Raw genomic sequence first — 23716 nt, 5'->3', positions numbered from 1 at the left:
TACATTCAGCTAAATTGGATCTGCAGTGGGCGGAACCAGTAAAATAATAACATAATAATATATAAATAATGTCAACTCCAAACTTTCCTCTACGTTTTAGTGTGAAAAAAGTAAGATTACATTTTGAACATGTATACATCTATAAACTATCCTTCAAAACCATGTGAATGACATGAAGAAACTGAATAAATAAGTGCAATTTTAACAATATTATGCTTCAGTTTTTCATTTACAGACATAATATTGTTAAAATTGTACTTACTTCTCTTAAGACATTTCAGGTTGTTCATATTTACTCAGGTTATTCACAGTTTTTGCAAAATTATACTTTGTTTTAGTGTAAATATATGAAAATGTTTACATTTACAAAGACAAAAATTTGGAGTTGTGAGTATTTATAGGTTGTTACCATCGTATTTTACTGATCTGACCCACTTTAGATCAAATTGGTCTGTATGTGGAAACTGAACTAAAATGATTGTTAATATCTTTGTGTAATTTTTGCATTTCACACATTCATCCAAAGGGCCAGACTAAACCCTTTGGTGGGCCGGATTTGGCCCCCGGGCCGCATGTTTGACACCTGTGCATTAAGAGAACACACATAAACTTCAGTTGTTTTCAGAATAAATATTCTATATTTTAGCAAGTTAATGAGTTATGAGAGCTTATGTGACAGTAGCTTAAACTAAATTTCTTCTTTCATGTTCCGTAAAATTTTAACACAGCAGTCTGAAAATAATTAGAATATAATATATATATAATTCTTCTGATAATGTAATTTCTTTACTAATGTAACTACAGGACAGAAAAAAATTGTTTGCAAGTATTAATATATTAACCCTTAAAGACCTAGAGTTGTTTATGAGGCAACTTCCAATTTTTTTTTTTCTCTAAATTTAACCTTTCCTAAAAGGCTTATCATGTGATTTATTTTGTGATTCAATATAATATTATCCCTGCATTTTTTATTTATTTTTTTGCCGAAAATCAGGTATTTTCCTAGAGCCACTGGGAAAAAAATAAAATAAGGTCCAATATATATATATATTTTTTTTTATTATTTTGAGAAAAGTTAGAATTCTGACAAAAAAAGTCAGAATTCTGAGATTAAAGTCAAAATTCTGAGATTAAAGTCAGAATCCAGACTTTTTTTCCCTCAGAATTCTGACTTTAATCTCAGAACAATAATAAAAAAATATTCTGTGGAAAAAAGTCAGAATTCTGACTTTAATCACAGAATTCTGACATTTTTTTCAGAATAATAACAAAAAATATATATTGGACCTTATTTTTTTTTTTTCCAGTGACCCTGATCTTCTTCTGCATTTTCCAGTATCATCACCTTCCTAAAATAATCGCCAATTGGTTACGTTTTTGGTGTTTCCTGAAAAATCTGAAAAAAAAAAAAAAAAAGACTTAATTATTTTAGGAAGGTGACGATTTTTAACTTACTAATCATGTGGATTTTCTTAAACACTTAGAGTAAATGCAAATGTTATTAATTCAAAACTGAGAAAACATGGTAAAAAAGTAAATGAACATTGCAGAGGATGACAGTCTTTCCACGTTCATTACATAGACTCTGAACGTCCAAATGAGTCATATCTGATACCAGTGAAAAGTTGAAAAACTACATTTTACATTAATTATTTCTTTGTACTAATAATATTAATGGTTTAACAGTTATTAAACATTTTATGTCAGTGGATGCTTTTGGTAACCTGCTGCTGTTTAGCTCTTTGAGGGTTAACCCATAAAGACCCAAACAGCCCCCAGCGACCAAAACCATCAACTGATCTAAATAGTTTAATACCTATTGATCCATTAGTCTTATCACTCCATGTCGATAACTGGTGTAAAGTACAGTTTTTCATCTTTACATGCTCTTCAGACATGACCCATTTGGATGTTCAGAGTCTAAGCAGTGAACGTGGCAACACCGTCATCTTCTGCAACATTGATTCATCAGTAAAACCCATGGAGTTGGATCAATAACAGTCGAGATTCTTGTTTTTATGTTCAGTTAATGATGTATTTCCTGAAAAAGTCTCTTTTCTTCAGTTTTCTCTGTTTCTGATATAACCACTTGCAACTGTAATCTGAGCTTTAATGAACATCTACATAATCAGTGAATTAAATGTGGGAAAATAGCAGATTTTCACTGAAAAAACACAAAATACAGAAGATAATATTACAATAAATGGTGACAAATCACCTAAGGAAGGTTAAATATGGAGAAAAATTCATTTGGGAACTGCCATAAAAGTAACACTGAGTCCTTATGTGTTAAAATAAAGAGCGACAACATAGAATCTTGCATCTCGTTGTTGACGTACATGTTTGGGCAGATGTGGATTCCACAGCAGACTGAACTCCGTCAATGACCGTTACCACTGTTAAAGTGTACACAGTTCCAGGTTCCAGGTTGGTGAAGTTGTAACTCCCCATCTCTGTGGTAGCCTCCTTAACCATGTGTCCATTCAGCAACGCTTTCACCGAGTAGCTGTAAGTAGGCTTATGATCATCTTGTCTGCTCCAAGTCAGCTCGATGGTAGTGGAGGTTTGAGCTGTTGTGAGGTTGGTCACTGCTTTGGGCTCTGCAGGGAATACCACAGATGGTTATCGATGATACTTTCAGATTGAAGGATATTTTACAACAATCACAGGTTCTGCTGTTTCCAGAAAAGAAAAGCCTTACTTGTGTAGCTGAATGTCTTTTGTTCTATGGATTGACTTCCCGGAGTTAACGTCACAACACTGATATTGTATCCAGTTCCTGGTTTCAGACGATTTACAATTATGCTGTTACTGCTGGTTGTCTTGTTGCCTGCAAGTGTCTCATTTGCAGCTTCGTAGATTAGAATCTGGTATCTGTAATAGGGCTTGGGTTCTACAGGTTCTGACCATGTTACGTTTACTGAGGTGGTGGACTCAGGCCAAGCATTCAGGTTCACAACAGGGTTCGGCACTAGAAAAAACAACATGCAAATTTATGAAATAAAGCTACTACTTTGATATGATTAAGTGCCAGACAATAAATCAACATTTGTGAGCAAATGTGAAGTTGTTTAAGAGAATTATATATATTAAAAAAATGATGCATGATGATTTTATGGCAACCACTAGCAACCATGGTCAAGATCAGGGGTCTCAAACATGTGGCCCGGTGGCCAAACGCGGCCCGCCAAAGGTTCTAATACGGCCCGTGGGATGAATTTGCAAAGTGCAGAAATTCCTCAGTCAAGGCTGTGGGACTCATTTTAGTTCAGGTTCCACATACAGACCAATATGATCTACAGTAAAATAATAACAGCAGAATAACCTACAAAAAATAATGACTGCATATTTTCTTCTCAGTTTGATTTGAAAAAAATATTACATTATGCCTAAAAATAATGACAACTTCAAATTTTTGTCTTTGTTTTAGTGCAAAAAATATCATTAAATTCTGAAAATATTTACATTTACAAACTATCCTGTAACAATAAAACGTGAATAACCTGAACAAATATGAACAACTTGAAATGTCTAAAGAAAATTAGGCACAATTTTAATAATTTTCTGCCTGTTCCTCGGTGTTTAGAGTCTTTGTAGATCCGATCCATAATTCACATGTAGAAATGATAAGTTGAGGTATATTATTGTTAATATTGTACTTACTTTTCTTAAGAAATTTCTTTTTTTTCAGGTGATTCACATCTTTTTTGTTTGGATAGTTTATAAAAGTAAGTATTTTCATAATTTAATGAGGCTTTTTTGCACTAAAACAAAAACAAAAATTTGGAGTTGTCATTATTTACAGGTCATTCTGCTATTATTTGACTGGTCCGGCCCACTTGAGATCAAATCGGGCTGAATGTGGCCCCTGAAAGAAAATAAGTTTGAGACCCCTGGTCAAGATAAAGCCGAGACATGTACTGAATAAGGTGGTTAATATCTGTTGTAAAATAACTGGAACTGGTCAAAATCATTTGCAGGATCATTATAACAAACAGGTTAGCAAGGAAACAGAATCTGTCTTCTACACTCATTGTAGAACAATGTGTATGATTCAAACCAATACTTTTAATTATAGACATTATAGATTTTATTATAGATTTTCTCAAATATCTTTATCCTCCTGAGACTCAGGAAATAAATGTTCTGGCTTTTTTAACATTAAATAATTGTCTTGATTGGAAAAAGCATAATACAACACTTTTTCAAATACAATTTCTATTTTTTTTAAAATTTTTTTATGGAATGTCCTTTGCAGTGGACAGGATTTTTTTTTTTAAGTAAAGCTGTGAAACTCTTGTCCCCTACAGAGGACAAAAATGCATTGCTGGGTCTCAGGAGGATATACTATCCTACAGGTGTTTTTATTAGACACACATACGTAAAACTCATGTAGACCACCTGATATAATGTGATTACTCCACATTAGTTATTTACTATCTGTGTTTTGTCTTGTTTTCTCTGTGCTATTGTGATGTTACAAATCTATTTTATTGTTTTCCTGTTCTTCCACAGTAAATTGTGTCACTTCAGAAAAACAAAAAAAAAACAAAACACATCCATGTCGTACTTACAGGTATAAGCAGATGTTCTGGCCTCTGTGCTTCTTAAATATTGCGGCCCCACTGTTATCACAGTTATATTATATAAAGTCCCAGAGGAGAGTGATGACAGTTCTGTGCTATTGTCTGTGGAGTTTTCGGTGCGTTCTATGTCTCCCCCTTGGTAGGTGATTGAGTAGAAGATGTCTGAAGCACCCTCCAGCAGGGAATCCATCTCCCAATTCAGACGCAATGAAGAGTTTGTTTTGTCTGTCACACTGACGGACTGTGGAGGGGTGGGAACTGACAAACACAAAGAACAACAGGCACATTTAAAAAAACACATATTACAAATATACTGATCATACTTTGCTTCAGTTACAACAGCTTACACAGATGCTAATTAATGCAACAAGAAAGGCTCTCATTCTTTTTTAATTCTCAGAGGCTCATTTTGGAAAAGCTCAGACATAGCTTAGATGGCTTAGTTAAGAAATTCTTTAAAATTTGACAGCTTCACTCCTTTAGTAATGCTTAACTACTGTAACAGAAACTAAAAACTTTCAGAAATTGTGTATGTTGATGTTGCTGATGCTTCCACACATCTGAGAAAATGACGTGATACATTAACCCTATAAGGCCAAACATGTCATATTTGACACATGAGTTTTATAGCCCTCTACATGATCAGTGTGATATTTTTTTTTTTCTTGAAAAACCTGATGTATACAATTAGATACATGCAATACACAGATAATCCACCAAGGGAGAGGAATTCGTTCACCAGAGGCCTTTCCAGTGACACTACAAGATTGTCATTAATGAGGAAGGAGGCAGACATGTTTGTGTTATATTATGTTTTTGTGTGTTCAAAAATAATAATATTTGAGCACTGAAACCTGATATTATCAGATATGATACAAAATTGAAACTCATACATGGAAATTGATATTTTTAAAAAAAGAGGTTGTTCAGAAGGATCAATAAAGGCTCCAGTTTCAAAGAACTGGAATTTTCTATCAGTGATTTAATGGTTCAGGCTTTACAGGGTTAAATGCTGAACTTACCGGTGGCCTTTGAAATGGGGTCAGACACGTTAGCTAAGTTTCCAGCTACAGCCGTCACCGTGACGTTGTAGAGTCGACCTGGTAGTAATCCAGTAAACTTGGCACTTTGGATCAAAGTTTCATTTGATTCATTTGAGAGTTGTACAATATATCGATCGGCCCTTCCTGCTGGTAAAGTCCAGCTGATGTAGAGGTAATCAGTTGACTGATTTGCTGTAATGTTCTCAGGCTTTGCAGGATCTACAACACAATAGAAAACAAGCTTTAGTTCTTATGTCATTACTCTGTTAAATGTGTCTGTCATAATAGGGATGAAAACGCTATATATAGAAGTAATCCATATATGAAAAGGTAAATGGAATACACATAGAGGTACAAAAATGTATGATTTGCTAGTACCACACATAAACTGAATAAGACATATGAGTGTGTATTTTTAATTAATATATAAATGAGTAGCAGAGCACAGATAGTGCGACTTACATGTGAATGCAGAGAGTGTGTAATTTTCTCCTTGTGTTTTATTATCTCCAGCAACAGCAGTGATTGTGACTGTGTACTGAGTACCAGGGATCAGCTCTGAAAACTCAGCAGTGGCAGCATTGGAATATTGTGTCTCTGGGTTTCCACCACTGTAATCAATGGTCAGCTTGTACGTGAACACAACACCGTGAGGTTTGGTCCAGTTTAGTGACAGGGAGGATGTGGTCGAGGAAACAGTGGGTGACAAAATTTTACCAGGCTCTGAAGGAAAGAAGAGTGGGATGAGAGGAGATAGAGGGAGGACAATGGAGTTAGATATGTAAAAGAAATGTGAGAGCAGCTGTGATTAGCCCACCTCAAAAGTGTCAAGAACATTTTAATACATAGACACATAACAATAAGTGTGACTGTTCTACCACTGCAGCAACAGGTACTATATACTGGACAGCAGTTTGAAAACACAATTTTTTACACACCATCCCTCTGTAAGTGTCTATCAGGTGGCCATCCTTGGTGAATCATGGACAAAAAACATCCATTGCGCTAAATAATGTTATACTTACTTGTGTACTGAGAAACATTGCGACTCTGTCCTTCAGTGTATCCATCACCTGCCACTGCAGTAACAGTTATTGTATACTGGACACCAGCAGTCAGGTTAGTGATGATTATAAATGTTTCAGTCACATTTTTACTCTCACTGTTTGTTCCATCAGTCCAGTGTACTGAATAGAAGGAACTGTTTCCTTCTGGTTTAGTCCAGTTCAGAGACACAGAGGATGTTGTGACTTCATTGACAGTGAGGTTTCTGACTACTTCAGGCTCTGAGTTAGAGAGGAGTGATAAAGGGACACAAAGTGTTTAGATCTCTCAAATCATAATTCATCTGTAGCAACACAGTTGCACATTATGAGAATAATCCTTAAAATCAAGACAAAATCAAAGACTTATGCTCTACTAAACCAACATTATGATGCATCTCCATACAGCTGAGAGTTCAACTCATGTCTCTTTTTTGTGGGATTCACTTTGAGTCAGTTACCGTCTCTCTTTTATATAATAATGACCCATCAATGTCCAGACTCAGGTGAAGTCTATAGACTCTTCTCCCCAGTGGTGAACAGTACAGTCCCATAGAGGACAACCACAGTCACAGTCTGAACTTACTTGTGTATGTGTAAACAGAAGTACTCTGTCCTTCAGTGTATCCATCACCTGCCGCTGCAGTAACAGTTATTGTATACTGGACACCAGCAGTCAGGTTAGTGATGGAATAAGATGTTTGAGTCACATTTTTAGTAACACGGTCTGTTCCATCAGTCCAGTGTACTGAATAGAAGGAACTGTTTCCTTCTGGTTTAGTCCAGATCAGAGACACAGAGGATGTTGTGACTTCATTGACAGTGAGGTTTCTGACTACTTCAGGCTCTGAGTTAGAGACGAGTGAATACACAGAAGACAAGATGATAGTGAAATGACATGCATATATGACAAACATAAGGAAATAACAATGTAAGAAAGAAGTCAAAAGTTAAAGTTACATGTAGAAGAGATTAAAGTGAGTGTAGAGCTGTTAAAAGGTATTAAAATCCCATATTAAACTACTGCACATCTTACTTGTGTACGATGAAACTGTCTTTGCTTCTCCTACAGTTGTCTCATCTCCAGCCACAGCAACAACAGTAAAACTATACTGGACACCAGCAGTCAGGTTCAGAATGTTTATAAATGTTTGAGTCACATTTTTATTGTGTCTGTTTGTTCCATCAGTCCAGTGTACTGAATAGAAGGAACTGTTTCCTTCTGGTTTAGTCCAGATCACAGACACAGAGGATGTTGTGACTTCATTGACAGTGAGGTTTCTGACTACTTCAGGCTCTGAATTAGAGAGGAGTGATAAAGGGACACAAAGTGTTTAGATCATTCAAATCATAATTCATCTGTAGCAAAACAGCTGCACATTAGAAGAATAATCCTTAAAATCAAGACAAAATCAAAGACTTATGCTCTACTAAACCAACATTATGATGCATCTCCATACAGCTGAGAGTTCAACTCATGTCTCTTTTTTGTGGGATTCACTTTGAGTCTGTTGCCGTTTCTATTTTATACAATAATGTCCCATCAATGTCCAGACTCAGATGAAGTCTATAGACTCTTCTCCCCAGTGGTGAACAGTACAGTCCCATAGAGGACAACCACAGTCACAGTCTGAACTTACTTGTGTATGTGTAAACAGAAGTATTCTGTCCTTCAGTGTATCCATCACCTGCCGCTGCAGTAACAGTTATTGTATACTGGACACCAGCAGTCAGGTTAGTGATGGAATAAGATGTTTGAGTCACATTTTTACTCTCACTATTTTTTCCATCAGTCCAGTGTACTGAATAGAAGGAACTGTTTCCTTCTGGTTTAGTCCAGATCAGAGACACAGAGGATGTTGTGACTTCATTGACAGTGAGGTTTCTGACTACTTCAGGCTCTGAGTTAGAGGGGAGTGATAAAGGGACAGAAAGAGTGTTGAAGATAAGCCATTAAGACATGATCTCACAATTGTTTGTTTATGATTTGGTTTACAGTTCATTACATGCCAAACAATCTTCTCAATAGATGACTAGAGTACATCCTTTGACTTCTCTTATATCAGAGAAGGGACACTTCTGATTCCTTCTGCTTTTAACACTATATTATAAACTGAGATAAACTACACTGTGAAAACATGACATCATTCTGTCAGTCCCTATCGAGATTAAAGAAAAAGCAATAAGAAAAATGGGCCAAAAACACCTCTGTCTCTGCACTACAGCCAATTATCACAGCATCACTGTAGATGATGTCCAAACCAGCCATCAACACAATCAGACTCAGTCTCAACTTGACCAGTGAATGTCACTGTGAGAGGTATCAGCTCCTCTGAGAGGGCTTATGCTCTGGATTCAGCCTCTAGTCTGCAAACAATGACTACCCAGTAATCTGGCATTACTCCATGTGATCCTATTTGTGATTATTCAGATATTTCATTTCAGCTGTTTTACCTATGGCATCATTCTGTAAGATCCCAATGTTTGTTTCATGTCTCTTAACCTGATGAATATGCACCAGAGCAGCAGACAGGACAAGTAGGGACAGTCTGACCTACTTATTTACTTATTTACTTACTTGTGTATGTGTAAACAGAAGTACTCTGTCCTTCAGTGTATCCATCACCTGCCACTGCAGTAACAGTTATTGTATACTGGACACCAGCAGTCAGGTTAGTGATGGAATAAGATGTTTGAGTCACACTTTTATGGTCTCTGTTTGTTCCATCAGTCCAGTGTACTGAATAGAAGGAACTGTTTCCTTCTGGTTTAGTCCAGATCAGAGACACAGAGAATGTTGTGACTTCATTGACAGTGAGGTTTCTGACTACTTCAGGCTCTGAATTAGAGAGGAGTGATAAAGGGACACAAAGTGTTTAGATCATTCAAATCATAATTCATCTGTAGCAAAACAGCTGCACATTAGAAGAATAATCCTTAAAATCAAGACAAAATCAAAGACTTATGCTCTACTAAACCAACATTATGATGCATCTCCATACAGCTGAGAGTTCAACTCATGTCTCTTTTTTGTGGGATTCACTCTGAGTCAGTTGCCGTTTCTATTTTATATAATAATGTCCCATCAATGTCCAGACTCAGGTGAAGTCTATAGACTCTTCTCCCCAGTGGTGAACAGTACAGTCCCATAGAGGACAACCACAGTCACAGTCTGAACTTACTTGTGTATGTGTAAACAGAAGTACTCTGTCCTTCAGTGTATCCATCACCTGCCGCTGCAGTAACAGTTATTGTATACTGGACACCAGCAGTCAGGTTAGTGATGGAATAAGATGTTTGAGTCACATTTTTAGTAACACGGTCTGTTCCATCAGTCCAGTGTACTGAATAGAAGGAACTGTTTCCTTCTGGTTTAGTCCAGATCAGAGACACAGAGGATGTTGTGACTTCATTGACAGTGAGGTTTCTGACTACTTCAGGCTCTGAGTTAGAGACGAGTGAATACACAGAAGACAAGATGATAGTGAAGTGACATGCATATATGACAAACATCAGGAAGTAACAATGTGAGAAAGAAGTCAAAAGTTAGGGTTAAATGTAGAAGAGATTAAAGTGAGTGTAGAGCTGTTAAAATGTATTAAAATCCCATATTAAACTACTGCACATCTTACTTGTGTACGATGAAACTGTCTTTGCTTCTCCTACAGTTGTCTCATCTCCAGCCACAGCAACAACAGTAAAACTATACTGGACACCAGCAGTCAGGTTCAGAATGTTTATAAATGTTTGATTCACATTTTTATTGTGTCTGTTTGTTCCATCAGTCCAGTGTACTGAATAGAAGGAACTGTTTCCTTCTGGTTTAGTCCAGATCAGAGACACAGAGGATGTTGTGACTTCATTGACAGTGAGGTTTCTGACTACTTCAGGCTCTGAGTTAGAGAGGAGTGATAAAGGGACAGAAAGAGTGTTGAAGATAAGCCATTAAGACATGATCTCACAATTGTTTGTTTATGATTTGGTTTACAGTTCATTACATGCCAAACAATCTTCTCAATAGATGACTAGAGTACATCCTTTGACTTCTCTTATATCAGAGAAGGGACACTTCTGATTCCTTCTGCTTTTAACACTATATTATAAACTGAGATAAACTACACTGTGAAAACATGACATCATTCTGTCAGTCCCTATCGAGATTAAAGAAAAAGCAATAAGAAAAATGGGCCAAAAACACCTCTGTCTCTACACTACAGCCAGTTATCACAGCATCACTGTAGATGATGTCCAAACCAGCCATCAACACAATCAGACTCAGTCTCAACTTGACCAGTGAATGTCACTGTGAGAGGTATCAACTCCTCTGAGAGGGCTTATGCTCTGGATTCAGCCTCTAGTCTGCAAACAATGACTACCCAGTAATCTGGCATTACTCCATGTGATCCTATTTGTGATTATTCAGATATTTCATTTCAGCTGTTTTACCTATGGCATCATTCTGTAAGATCCCAATGCTTGTTTCATGTCTCTTAACCTGATGAATATGCACCAGAGCAGCAGACAGGACAAGTAGGGACAGTCTGACCTACTTATTTACTTATTTACTTACTTGTGTATGTGTAAACAGAAGTACTCTGTCCTTCAGTGTATCCATCACCTGCCACTGCAGTAACAGTTATTGTATACTGGACACCAGCAGTCAGGTTAGTGATGGAATAAGATGTTTGAGTCACACTTTTATTGTCTCTGTTTGTTCCATCAGTCCAGTGTACTGAATAGAAGGAACTGTTTCCTTCTGGTTTAGTCCAGATCAGAGACACAGAGAATGTTGTGACTTCATTGACAGTGAGGTTTCTGACTACTTCAGGCTCTGAATTAGAGAGGAGTGATAAAGGGACACAAAGTGTTTAGATCATTCAAATCATAATTCATCTGTAGCAAAACAGCTGCACATTAGAAGAATAATCCTTAAAATCAAGACAAAATCAAAGACTTATGCTCTACTAAACCAACATTATGATGCATCTCCATACAGCTGAGAGTTCAACTCATGTCTCTTTTTTGTGGGATTCACTCTGAGTCAGTTGCCGTTTCTATTTTATATAATAATGTCCCATCAATGTCCAGACTCAGATGAAGTCTATAGACTCTTCTCCCCAGTGGTGAACAGTACAGTCCCATAGAGGACAACCACAGTCACAGTCTGAACTTACTTGTGTATGTGTAAACAGAAGTACTCTGTCCTTCAGTGTATCCATCACCTGCCACTGCAGTAACAGTTATTGTATACTGGACACCAGCAGTCAGGTTAGTGATGGAATAAGATGTTTGAGTCACATTTTTAGTAACACGGTCTGTTCCATCAGTCCAGTGTACTGAATAGAAGGAACTGTTTCCTTCTGGTTTAGTCCAGATCAGAGACACAGAGGATGTTGTGACTTCATTGACAGTGAGGTTTCTGACTACTTCAGGCTCTGAGTTAGAGACGAGTGAATACACAGAAGACAAGATGATAGTGAAGTGACATGCATATATGACAAACATCAGGAAGTAACAATGTGAGAAAGAAGTCAAAAGTTAGGGTTAAATGTAGAAGAGATTAAAGTGAGTGTAGAGCTGTTAAAATGTATTAAAATCCCATATTAAACTACTGCACATCTTACTTGTGTACGATGAAACTGTCTTTGCTTCTCCTACAGTTGTCTCATCTCCAGCCACAGCAACAACAGTAAAACTATACTGGACACCAGCAGTCAGGTTCAGAATGTTTATAAATGTTTGATTCACATTTTTATTGTCTCTGTTTGTTCCATCAGTCCAGTGTACTGAATAGAAGGAACTGTTTCCTTCTGGTTTAGTCCAGATCAGAGACACAGAGGATGTTGTGACTTCATTGACAGTGAGGTTTCTGACTACTTCAGGCTCTGAGTTAGAGAGGAGTGATAAAGGGACAGAAAGAGTGTTGAAGATAAGCCATTAAGACATGATCTCACAATTGTTTGTTTATGATTTGGTTTACAGTTCATTACATGCCAAACAATCTTCTCAATAGATGACTAGAGTACATCCTTTGACTTCTCTTATATCAGAGAAGGGACACTTCTGATTCCTTCTGCTTTTAACACTATATTATAAACTGAGATAAACTACACTGTGAAAACATGACATCATTCTGTCAGTCCCTATCGAGATTAAAGAAAAAGCAATAAGAAAAATGGGCCAAAAACACCTCTGTCTCTACACTACAGCCAATTATCACAGCATCACTGTAGATGATGTCCAAACCAGCCATCAACACAATCAGACTCAGTCTCAACTTGACCAGTGAATGTCACTGTGAGAGGTATCAACTCCTCTGAGAGGGCTTATGCTCTGGATTCAGCCTCTAGTCTGCAAACAATGACTACCCAGTAATCTGGCATTACTCCATGTGATCCTATTTGTGATTATTCAGATATTTCATTTCAGCTGTTTTACCTATGGCATCATTCTGTAAGATCCCAATGCTTGTTTCATGTCTCTTAACCTGATGAATATGCACCAGAGCAGCAGACAGGACAAGTAGGGACAGTCTGACCTACTTATTTACTTATTTACTTACTTGTGTATGTGTAAACAGAAGTACTCTGTCCTTCAGTGTATCCATCACCTGCCACTGCAGTAACAGTTATTGTATACTGGACACCAGCAGTCAGGTTAGTGATGGAATAAGATGTTTGAGTCACACTTTTATTGTGTCTGTTTGTTCCATCAGTCCAGTGTACTGAATAGAAGGAACTGTTTCCTTCTGGTTTAGTCCAGATCAGAGACACAGAGAATGTTGTGACTTCATTGACAGTGAGGTTTCTGACTACTTCAGGCTCTGAATTAGAGAGGAGTGATAAAGGGACACAAAGTGTTTAGATCATTCAAATCATAATTCATCTGTAGCAAAACAGCTGCACATTAGAAGAATAATCCTTAAAATCAAGACAAAATCAAAGACTTATGCTCTACTAAACCAACATTATGATGCATCTCCATACAGCTGAGAGTTCAACTCATGTCTCTTTTTTGTGGGATTCACTCTGAGTCAGTTGCCGTTTCTATTTTATATAATAATGTCCCATCAATGTCCAGACTCAGATGAAGTCTATAGACTCTTCTCCCCAGTGGTGAACAGTACAGTCCCATAGAGGACAACCACAGTCACAGTCTGAACTTACTTGTGTATGTGTAAACAGAAGTACTCTGTCCTTCAGTGTATCCATCACCTGCCACTGCAGTAACAGTTATTGTATACTGGACACCAGCAGTCAGGTTAGTGATGGAATAAGATGTTTGAGTCACATTTTTAGTAACACGGTCTGTTCCATCAGTCCAGTGTACTGAATAGAAGGAACTGTTTCCTTCTGGTTTAGTCCAGATCAGAGACACAGAGGATGTTGTGACTTCATTGACAGTGAGGTTTCTGACTACTTCAGGCTCTGAGTTAGAGGGGAGTGATAAAGGGACAGAAAGAGTGTTGAAGATAAGCCATTAAGACATGATCTCACAATTGTTTGTTTATGATTTGGTTTACAGTTCATTACATGCCAAACAATCTTCTCAATAGATGACTAGAGTACATCCTTTGACTTCTCTTATATCAGAGAAGGGACACTTCTGATTCCTTCTGCTTTTAACACTATATTATAAACTGAGATAAACTACACTGTGAAAACATGACATCATTCTGTCAGTCCCTATCGAGATTAAAGAAAAAGCAATAAGAAAAATGGGCCAAAAACACCTCTGTCTCTACACTACAGCCAGTTATCACAGCATCACTGTAGATGATGACCAAACCAGCCATCAACACAATCAGACTCAGTCTCAACTTGACCAGTGAATGTCACTGTGAGAGGTATCAGCTCCTCTGAGAGGGCTTATGCTCTGGATTCAGCCTCTAGTCTGCAAACAATGACTACCCAGTAATCTGGCATTACTCCATGTGATCCTATTTGTGATTATTCAGATATTTCATTTCAGCTGTTTTACCTATGGCATCATTCTGTAAGATCCCAATGCTTGTTTCATGTCTCTTAACCTGATGAATATGCACCAGAGCAGCAGACAGGACAAGTAGGGACAGTCTGACCTACTTATTTACTTATTTACTTACTTGTGTATGTGTAAACAGAAGTACTCTGTCCTTCAGTGTATCCATCACCTGCCACTGCAGTAACAGTTATTGTATACTGGACACCAGCAGTCAGGTTAGTGATGGAATAAGATGTTTGAGTCACACTTTTATTGTCTCTGTTTGTTCCATCAGTCCAGTGTACTGAATAGAAGGAACTGTTTCCTTCTGGTTTAGTCCAGATCAGAGACACAGAGAATGTTGTGACTTCATTGACAGTGAGGTTTCTGACTACTTCAGGCTCTGAATTAGAGAGGAGTGATAAAGGGACACAAAGTGTTTAGATCATTCAAATCATAATTCATCTGTAGCAAAACAGCTGCACATTAGAAGAATAATCCTTAAAATCAAGACAAAATCAAAGACTTATGCTCTACTAAACCAACATTATGATGCATCTCCATACAGCTGAGAGTTCAACTCATGTCTCTTTTTTGTGGGATTCACTCTGAGTCAGTTGCCGTTTCTATTTTATATAATAATGTCCCATCAATGTCCAGACTCAGATGAAGTCTATAGACTCTTCTCCCCAGTGGTGAACAGTACAGTCCCATAGAGGACAACCACAGTCACAGTCTGAACTTACTTGTGTATGTGTAAACAGAAGTACTCTGTCCTTCAGTGTATCCATCACCTGCCACTGCAGTAACAGTTATTGTATACTGGACACCAGCAGTCAGGTTAGTGATGGAATAAGATGTTTGAGTCACATTTTTAGTAACACGGTCTGTTCCATCAGTCCAGTGTACTGAATAGAAGGAACTGTTTCCTTCTGGTTTAGTCCAGATCAGAGACACAGAGGATGTTGTGACTTCATTGACAGTGAGGTTTCTGACTACTTCAGGCTCTGAGTTAGAGACGAGTGAATACACAGAAGACAAGATGATAGTGAAGTGACATGCATATATGACAAACATCAGGAAGTAACAATGTGAGAAAGAAGTCAAAAGTTAGGGTTAAATGTAGAAGAGATTAAAGTGAGTGTAGAGCTGTTAAAATGTATTAAAATCCCATATTAAACTACTGCACATCTTACTTGTGTACGATGAAACTGTCTTTGCTTCTCCTACAGTTGTCTCATCTCCAGCCACAGCAACAACAGTAAAACTATACTGGACACCAGCAGTCAGGTTCAGAATGTTTATAAATGTTTGATTCACATTTTTATTGTCTCTGTTTGTTCCATCAGTCCAGTGTACTGAATAGAAGGAACTGTTTCCTTCTGGTTTAGTCCAGATCAGAGACACAGAGGATGTTGTGACTTCATTGACAGTGAGGTTTCTGACTACTTCAGGCTCTGAGTTAGAGAGGAGTGATAAAGGGACAGAAAGAGTGTTGAAGATAAGCCATTAAGACATGATCTCACAATTGTTTGTTTATGATTTGGTTTACAGTTCATTACATGCCAAACAATCTTCTCAATAGATGACTAGAGTACATCCTTTGACTTCTCTTATATCAGAGAAGGGACACTTCTGATTCCTTCTGCTTTTAACACTATATTATAAACTGAGATAAACTACACTGTGAAAACATGACATCATTCTGTCAGTCCCTATCGAGATTAAAGAAAAAGCAATAAGAAAAATGGGCCAAAAACACCTCTGTCTCTACACTACAGCCAATTATCACAGCATCACTGTAGATGATGTCCAAACCAGCCATCAACACAATCAGACTCAGTCTCAACTTGACCAGTGAATGTCACTGTGAGAGGTATCAACTCCTCTGAGAGGGCTTATGCTCTGGATTCAGCCTCTAGTCTGCAAACAATGACTACCCAGTAATCTGGCATTACTCCATGTGATCCTATTTGTGATTATTCAGATATTTCATTTCAGCTGTTTTACCTATGGCATCATTCTGTAAGATCCCAATGCTTGTTTCATGTCTCTTAACCTGATGAATATGCACCAGAGCAGCAGACAGGACAAGTAGGGACAGTCTGACCTACTTATTTACTTATTTACTTACTTGTGTATGTGTAAACAGAAGTACTCTGTCCTTCAGTGTATCCATCACCTGCCACTGCAGTAACAGTTATTGTATACTGGACACCAGCAGTCAGGTTAGTGATGGAATAAGATGTTTGAGTCACACTTTTATTGTGTCTGTTTGTTCCATCAGTCCAGTGTACTGAATAGAAGGAACTGTTTCCTTCTGGTTTAGTCCAGATCAGAGACACAGAGAATGTTGTGACTTCATTGACAGTGAGGTTTCTGACTACTTCAGGCTCTGAATTAGAGAGGAGTGATAAAGGGACACAAAGTGTTTAGATCATTCAAATCATAATTCATCTGTAGCAAAACAGCTGCACATTAGAAGAATAATCCTTAAAATCAAGACAAAATCAAAGACTTATGCTCTACTAAACCAACATTATGATGCATCTCCATACAGCTGAGAGTTCAACTCATGTCTCTTTTTTGTGGGATTCACTCTGAGTCAGTTGCCGTTTCTATTTTATATAATAATGTCCCATCAATGTCCAGACTCAGATGAAGTCTATAGACTCTTCTCCCCAGTGGTGAACAGTACAGTCCCATAGAGGACAACCACAGTCACAGTCTGAACTTACTTGTGTATGTGTAAACAGAAGTACTCTGTCCTTCAGTGTATCCATCACCTGCCACTGCAGTAACAGTTATTGTATACTGGACACCAGCAGTCAGGTTAGTGATGGAATAAGATGTTTGAGTCACATTTTTAGTAACACGGTCTGTTCCATCAGTCCAGTGTACTGAATAGAAGGAACTGTTTCCTTCTGGTTTAGTCCAGATCAGAGACACAGAGGATGTTGTGACTTCATTGACAGTGAGGTTTCTGACTACTTCAGGCTCTGAGTTAGAGGGGAGTGATAAAGGGACAGAAAGAGTGTTGAAGATAAGCCATTAAGACATGATCTCACAATTGTTTGTTTATGATTTGGTTTACAGTTCATTACATGCCAAACAATCTTCTCAATAGATGACTAGAGTACATCCTTTGACTTCTCTTATATCAGAGAAGGGACACTTCTGATTCCTTCTGCTTTTAACACTATATTATAAACTGAGATAAACTACACTGTGAAAACATGACATCATTCTGTCAGTCCCTATCGAGATTAAAGAAAAAGCAATAAGAAAAATGGGCCAAAAACACCTCTGTCTCTACACTACAGCCAGTTATCACAGCATCACTGTAGATGATGACCAAACCAGCCATCAACACAATCAGACTCAGTCTCAACTTGACCAGTGAATGTCACTGTGAGAGGTATCAGCTCCTCTGAGAGGGCTTATGCTCTGGATTCAGCCTCTAGTCTGCAAACAATGACTACCCAGTAATCTGGCATTACTCCATGTGATCCTATTTGTGATTATTCAGATATTTCATTTCAGCTGTTTTACCTATGGCATCATTCTGTAAGATCCCAATGTTTGTTTCATGTCTCTTAACCTGATGAATATGCACCAGAGCAGCAGACAGGACAAGTAGGGACAGTCTGACCTACTTATTTACTTATTTACTTACTTGTGTATGTGTAAACAGAAGTACTCTGTCCTTCAGTGTATCCATCACCTGCCACTGCAGTAACAGTTATTGTATACTGGACACCAGCAGTCAGGTTAGTGATGGAATAAGATGTTTGAGTCACACTTTTATTGTCTCTGTTTGTTCCATCAGTCCAGTGTACTGAATAGAAGGAACTGTTTCCTTCTGGTTTAGTCCAGATCAGAGACACAGAGAATGTTGTGACTTCATTGACAGTGAGGTTTCTGACTACTTCAGGCTCTGAATTAGAGAGGAGTGATAAAGGGACACAAAGTGTTTAGATCATTCAAATCATAATTCATCTGTAGCAAAACAGCTGCACATTAGAAGAATAATCCTTAAAATCAAGACAAAATCAAAGACTTATGCTCTACTAAAACAACATTATGATGCATCTCCATACAGCTGAGAGTTCAACTCATGTCTCTTTTTTGTGGGATTCACTTTGAGTCCGTTGCCGTTTCTATTTATATAATAATGTCCCATCAATGTCCAGACTCAGATGAAGTCTATAGACTCTTCTCCCCAGTGGTGAACAGTACAGTCCCATAGAGGACAACCACAGTCACAGTCTGAACTTACTTGTGTATGTGTAAACAGAAGTATTCTGTCCTTCAGTGTATCCATCACCTGCCACTGCAGTAACAGTTATTGTATACTGGACACCAGCAGTCAGGTTAGTGATGGAATAAGATGTTTGAGTCACATTTTTATTGTGTCTGTTTGTTCCATCAGTCCAGTGTACTGAATAGAAGGAACTGTTTCCTTCTGGTTTAGTCCAGATCAGAGACACAGAGGATGTTGTGACTTCATTGACAGTGAGGTTTCTGACTACTTCAGGCTCTGAGTTAGAGACGAGTGAATACACAGAAGACAAGATGATAATGAAATGGCATGAATATATGACAAACATCAGGAAATAACAATGTAAGAAAGAAGTCAAAAGTTAAAGTTACATATAGAAGAGATTAAAGTGAGTGTAGAGCTGTTAAAAGGTATTAAAATCCCATATTAAACTACTGCACATCTTACTTGTGTACGATGAAACTGTCTTTGCTTCTCCTACAGTTGTCTCATCTCCAGCCACAGCAGCAACAGTAAAACTATACTGGACACCAGCAGTCAGGTTCAGAATGTTTATAAATGTTTGAGTCACATTTTTATTGTGTCTGTTTGTTCCATCAGTCCAGTGTACTGAATAGAAGGAACTGTTTCCTTCTGGTTTAGTCCAGATCAGAGACACAGAGGATATTGTAACTTTAGATAAACTGAGATTGTTGACTACTTCAGGCTCTGTGATTTAGAGAAAAGTGAACGCAAAGAGGAAGAAATAACAGTGAAAATAACTCCACCTGTAATAAACATCAGGAACAAATCTGGATCTGAAAATCAGTGATCAGTTAGTCCCCCTGTCCTGTGCATTTTGACATACAACTATTCTCTACATCATCTCTTACTTACCTGTGTATGTGGATGTGGTGGCAGTCTGTCCCACAGTATGATGATCATCAGCCACTGCGGTAACATTTATGTCATACTTGACACCAGGACTCAGACCAGAAATGGTTACAGAGGTGTCAGTCACATCCGTTTCATTATTGGTGTTTCCATCAGTCCACTGTACTCTATAGACTGAGACATTTCCCTCTGGTTTAGTCCAGCTCAGAGACACAGTGGATGTTGTGGTTTCAGTCACAGTTGGATTGACCTTCTCGGGTTCTATGAAACAGAGTTGGACATGTACAGATATTCTTATCACTCATTTTCTTTGTATACTTTAAAGGAGAGAACAAACACCAGTGAGAAAAATTAACAAAAGCAATGATATTAGTAATATAGTATTACAAAAAGTGGTGTTTTTCACATAATTTGCTGTAATCTATTAAAGGGGTTATATTTTGCGAAACCCACTTTTATTAGTCTTTGGTACATTTATTTGTGTATTTGGACCCTAATGGTTCAAACAGTTTAAATTTGAACCTTCCAGGTGCTGCTGAGCTGTCTTTATATTAGGGCAGTGTTTTTCAACCCTAGGGTCGGGACCCCACGTGGGGTCGCAGGGAATTCATATGGGGTCGCCTGAAATTTCTAGTAATTGATTAAAAAAATGTAAATAAATTACTAATAAAAATATTTTTTAATGATTCACTATATATTTTATTAAAATTAAAACGCCACAAATTTTTCCTAATAAAAATCAAGTTCAAACAAAATGCAAGATGTAACATCTGAGAGGATCAAACAGAGAATGGAAAGATTTCTTCATCCGCCTGGCCCCGCTAAGACATCTCCAAGAGAAAAATGTCTCCGTTTTGAATGTCTGGGGTGGCCAGAAATTTGTGATGTTAAAACTGGGTCATGAGCCAAAAAAGGTTGAGAACCACTGTATTAGGGCTATCAAAATTAAGGCATTAATCAGGGCAGATTAATCCATCATTATGATTAATCTGATTTAAAGTTTTAACACAATTAACCCCTTCTACAGTACAGAATGACTCTGAACGTCTCTGCCGATGCATTTGGGGCAGTTTGTCCAAGTAGAGTTACTGTCACACATGAACAAATGGGCAGTTGATCCAGTAGTGACAGGCAGCAGAACCAATGCTAAACAGCACGTTGGCCCTCTGGATGGAAATATGAGCACAAAAAAACCCAAGACGAAACAGTCAACTGGCATAAAGTATTATACACACTCTGCAGGAAGGAGTTTTGTTTTCACCAAAGCACTTCAAGCCTAAAATACCAACACGAAGCATACATTAGTCAGGGATACTGTTAGCATTTTGGCTAACGCGTCACCCAACTTGTGACAAACACGTTAAGTGCATATATATTCCCTTCTTTCTTGAGTTTGCTTGTTTGCTCATGCAAAATGAAAAGCAATTAATATAGATTAAAAATGTATATTTAATCAGGATAAATTAAAATGAATCCACAGCAACCCTGATATTAATCTGATTAAAAATTTGAATCATTTGACAGCACTACTTTATATTCATTTTGGCAAAAATTCAGTGGATTTCTATTGCCCATTTTACTTCCTTCTTAATTTGCTACATCTATAAGTAGTTACATCACAAAATTTGCACATATAAGGTTAAGACTTCTGACAAACATTTCTCTGAGTATGCCATAATTGTTTGTCAGCAGCAGTTGTAGTAAAAAGTGAAAATATGTCCAAACTTTGAGCCGATTACCTAAAATGTTCAGCTGTTGGTTGTATTAATGAACGAGACTGAGCAGCACAGTCAACAACCTGGAGGGGGTGGGGTGTGAAGTGGCTCATTTGCATTTAAAGGGCCAGCGCTCAAAATGACCTTTCTCCTGTCATTACTCAGAAATAAGGTTGAAGAAGGACCTGTGTAGTTTAATTAATAAAGAATTCAGACCCAAACATAGCATTTACAGTTTATGTAGACCACAGGGAAATGTTTTAAAATGCATAACTCCATTAAAAAAACTAAATTTCACTCCATTAAAGAATGCACTTCTACACTTACTGGTTGTGACGTTGATGCAGCAGTTGGAACAATTATTCAATATCCGGTAGACAGCTCCAGGAATCAGATCAGTCAGTGAAGTGGTTGTGAAGGTGCAGTTTGGGTCACTTTGGGCAAACTCGATTGTTATATTTGTTGTTGTTATTGTTGTTTCTAGTGGAGCTGTTGCATTGCTATCACAGTTAACAGCTAAGAGACAAATCAACAAGAACAGAAATTAGACAAATAGATCAATATTACAGTAATGTATTGGGTAAAAAAAAGTTACATAAAACAGAACAAAAACAAAACACAAAGTGCCTTACCATTACATTGAGCTTGTGAGATCTGTGGGTGTAAGAACAGAGAAGAGAGTGTTAAACCATTTTGCACCAGCAGAGGTCAGGAGTGAGTTAAAAAACAACCTCCAGTTCCAGGAACATGTGTCAGAGTATCAGTTCCTTTTTCTTAAGTGATAAAACCAAACTGTTAATTAACCGTTTCAACTACCTTTCAATTAGTATTTTCACAAAGTCCTGTTTGACTCACACTGTAACACATGATCCGTCCAGTAAAAACCTAAGAAATCCTCCTGCAGATGTTTTCAGCAGCTCTAAACACTGACCAGGGATGATTTTACCACATTCTTTTTAGAGTCGCTGAAAACAAACCAACATTTAGCTTTCTGAACCCACCTAATAATTAGCATTGTTCATATTCAGTGAACTGTTTGCTTATATTTACTGTAAATTTTGTGTGATGATCTAAATGTGGTTCACACTCACATGGAAACTTGAGTACAGACGTTTAAGATTAGTTGTTGAGTTGTTATATATTTTTTACCTATTACTTAACAGATAGATCCTGATTTTACACAAAAAAGCAAAAGCCTTGCTGCAGATAATCAATGGTGAAGGTTAAAAAAAAGAGAAAAAAAAACAAAAACACACAATGTACAAAAATAAGTCAAACATCCAAAGCATTCCCAACTGTGCCACCATTAGATGCAATGACATGTTATTTATTTATTTATTTTTTTAAAGAATATATTTATTAAATTTTCATTTTTCAAAACAACACAAAACAAAACAAACAGCTCAGCACCACAGTCAGAACAAAAATAGAGATTTACAGTCAGCATAGAGACAGACATGTTTTTAATATAGAGCACAGGTGTCAAACATGTGGCCCGAGGGCCAAATCCGGCCCGCCAAAGGGTCCAATCTGGCCCGCGGGATGAATTTGTGAAATTCAAAAATTACTCTGAAGATATTAACAGTCAATGGTGTCAAAATCATTTTAATTCAGGTTCCACATACAAACACATACAGTCCAATTAGATTTCAAGTGGGTCAGACTAGTAAAATATTATCATAATAAAATAACCTATAAATAATGACAACCCCAAATGTTCTCTTTGTTTTTTTGGTGTAAAAAAGTAAAATTACATGAAAATGTTTACATTACCAAACTGTACTTTTACAAAAAATGTGAATAACCTGAACAAATATGAACAAATGGAAATGTCTTAAGAAAAGTAAATGCAATTTTACCAATATTCTGCCTGTTAGTAAATGTTTTGTGCGATCGTAATGCACACATGTAAATGATAAACTGATAAACCAAGGCAGAATATTGCTAAAATTGCACTTGTTTTTCTTAAGACAATTCAAGTTGTTCATGTTATTCAGATTTTTAAGGAAACTTTGTAGATGTAAACCTGATCATAATATAATTTTCCTTTTTTCACTGTTATTATTTTACTGGTCTGGCCCACTGGAGATCAAATTGGGCTGAATGTGGAACTGAACTAAAATGAGTTTGACACCGCTGATATAGAGTATAGCTTTATATATTTACTGATAAATACCCTTAATGTATGTTTAATGGTTGATGAATTAGGACA

The 23716-nt window shown here is 37.3% G+C and overlaps 1 protein-coding gene across 8 annotated transcripts in view; it reads right to left on the bottom strand.

The window, feature by feature from the left end:
* Window positions 1–23716, bottom strand: part of LOC115421492 (receptor-type tyrosine-protein phosphatase beta) — an 87636-nt gene that overhangs the window by 28430 nt on the left and 35490 nt on the right. For 2 of the 8 annotated variants that reach the window (XR_003935689.1, XM_030137397.1), the window contains exons 2-29: window positions 22137–22158; window positions 21832–22020; window positions 19793–20050; window positions 19364–19624; window positions 18914–19174; window positions 18311–18571; window positions 17373–17633; window positions 16769–17029; window positions 15831–16091; window positions 15381–15641; window positions 14777–15037; window positions 13839–14099; window positions 13235–13495; window positions 12297–12557; window positions 11847–12107; window positions 11243–11503; window positions 10305–10565; window positions 9855–10115; window positions 9251–9511; window positions 8313–8573; window positions 7709–7969; window positions 7259–7519; window positions 6655–6915; window positions 6092–6352; window positions 5609–5848; window positions 4575–4844; window positions 2702–2971; window positions 2340–2600 (exon numbers count right to left, since the gene is read on the bottom strand). Coding sequence is in view for 7 of the 8 variants with exons in the window: in XM_030137397.1 (XP_029993257.1) it covers window positions 2340–2600; window positions 2702–2971; window positions 4575–4844; window positions 5609–5848; window positions 6092–6352; window positions 6655–6915; window positions 7259–7519; window positions 7709–7969; window positions 8313–8573; window positions 9251–9511; window positions 9855–10115; window positions 10305–10565; window positions 11243–11503; window positions 11847–12107; window positions 12297–12557; window positions 13235–13495; window positions 13839–14099; window positions 14777–15037; window positions 15381–15641; window positions 15831–16091; window positions 16769–17029; window positions 17373–17633; window positions 18311–18571; window positions 18914–19174; window positions 19364–19624; window positions 19793–20050; window positions 21832–22020; window positions 22137–22158 (6991 nt within the window). In the remaining variant the exon portion in view is untranslated. The remainder of the gene's footprint in view (window positions 1–2339; window positions 2601–2701; window positions 2972–4574; window positions 4845–5608; window positions 5849–6091; window positions 6353–6654; window positions 6916–7258; window positions 7520–7708; window positions 7970–8312; window positions 8574–9250; window positions 9512–9854; window positions 10116–10304; window positions 10566–11242; window positions 11504–11846; window positions 12108–12296; window positions 12558–13234; window positions 13496–13838; window positions 14100–14776; window positions 15038–15380; window positions 15642–15830; window positions 16092–16768; window positions 17030–17372; window positions 17634–18310; window positions 18572–18913; window positions 19175–19363; window positions 19625–19792; window positions 20051–21831; window positions 22021–22136; window positions 22159–23716) is intronic. The other 6 variants (XM_030137401.1, XM_030137403.1, XM_030137402.1 and 3 more) reach the window with 6 other exon arrangements.

The sequence above is a fragment of the Sphaeramia orbicularis genome, chromosome 6 (genome assembly GCF_902148855.1).
Source record: "Sphaeramia orbicularis chromosome 6, fSphaOr1.1, whole genome shotgun sequence".
NCBI classification, from domain to species: Eukaryota; Metazoa; Chordata; class Actinopteri; order Kurtiformes; family Apogonidae; genus Sphaeramia; species Sphaeramia orbicularis.
The sequence above is the reverse complement of the archived record's forward strand: the minus strand, read 5'-3'. Positions and strand labels throughout refer to the sequence as shown.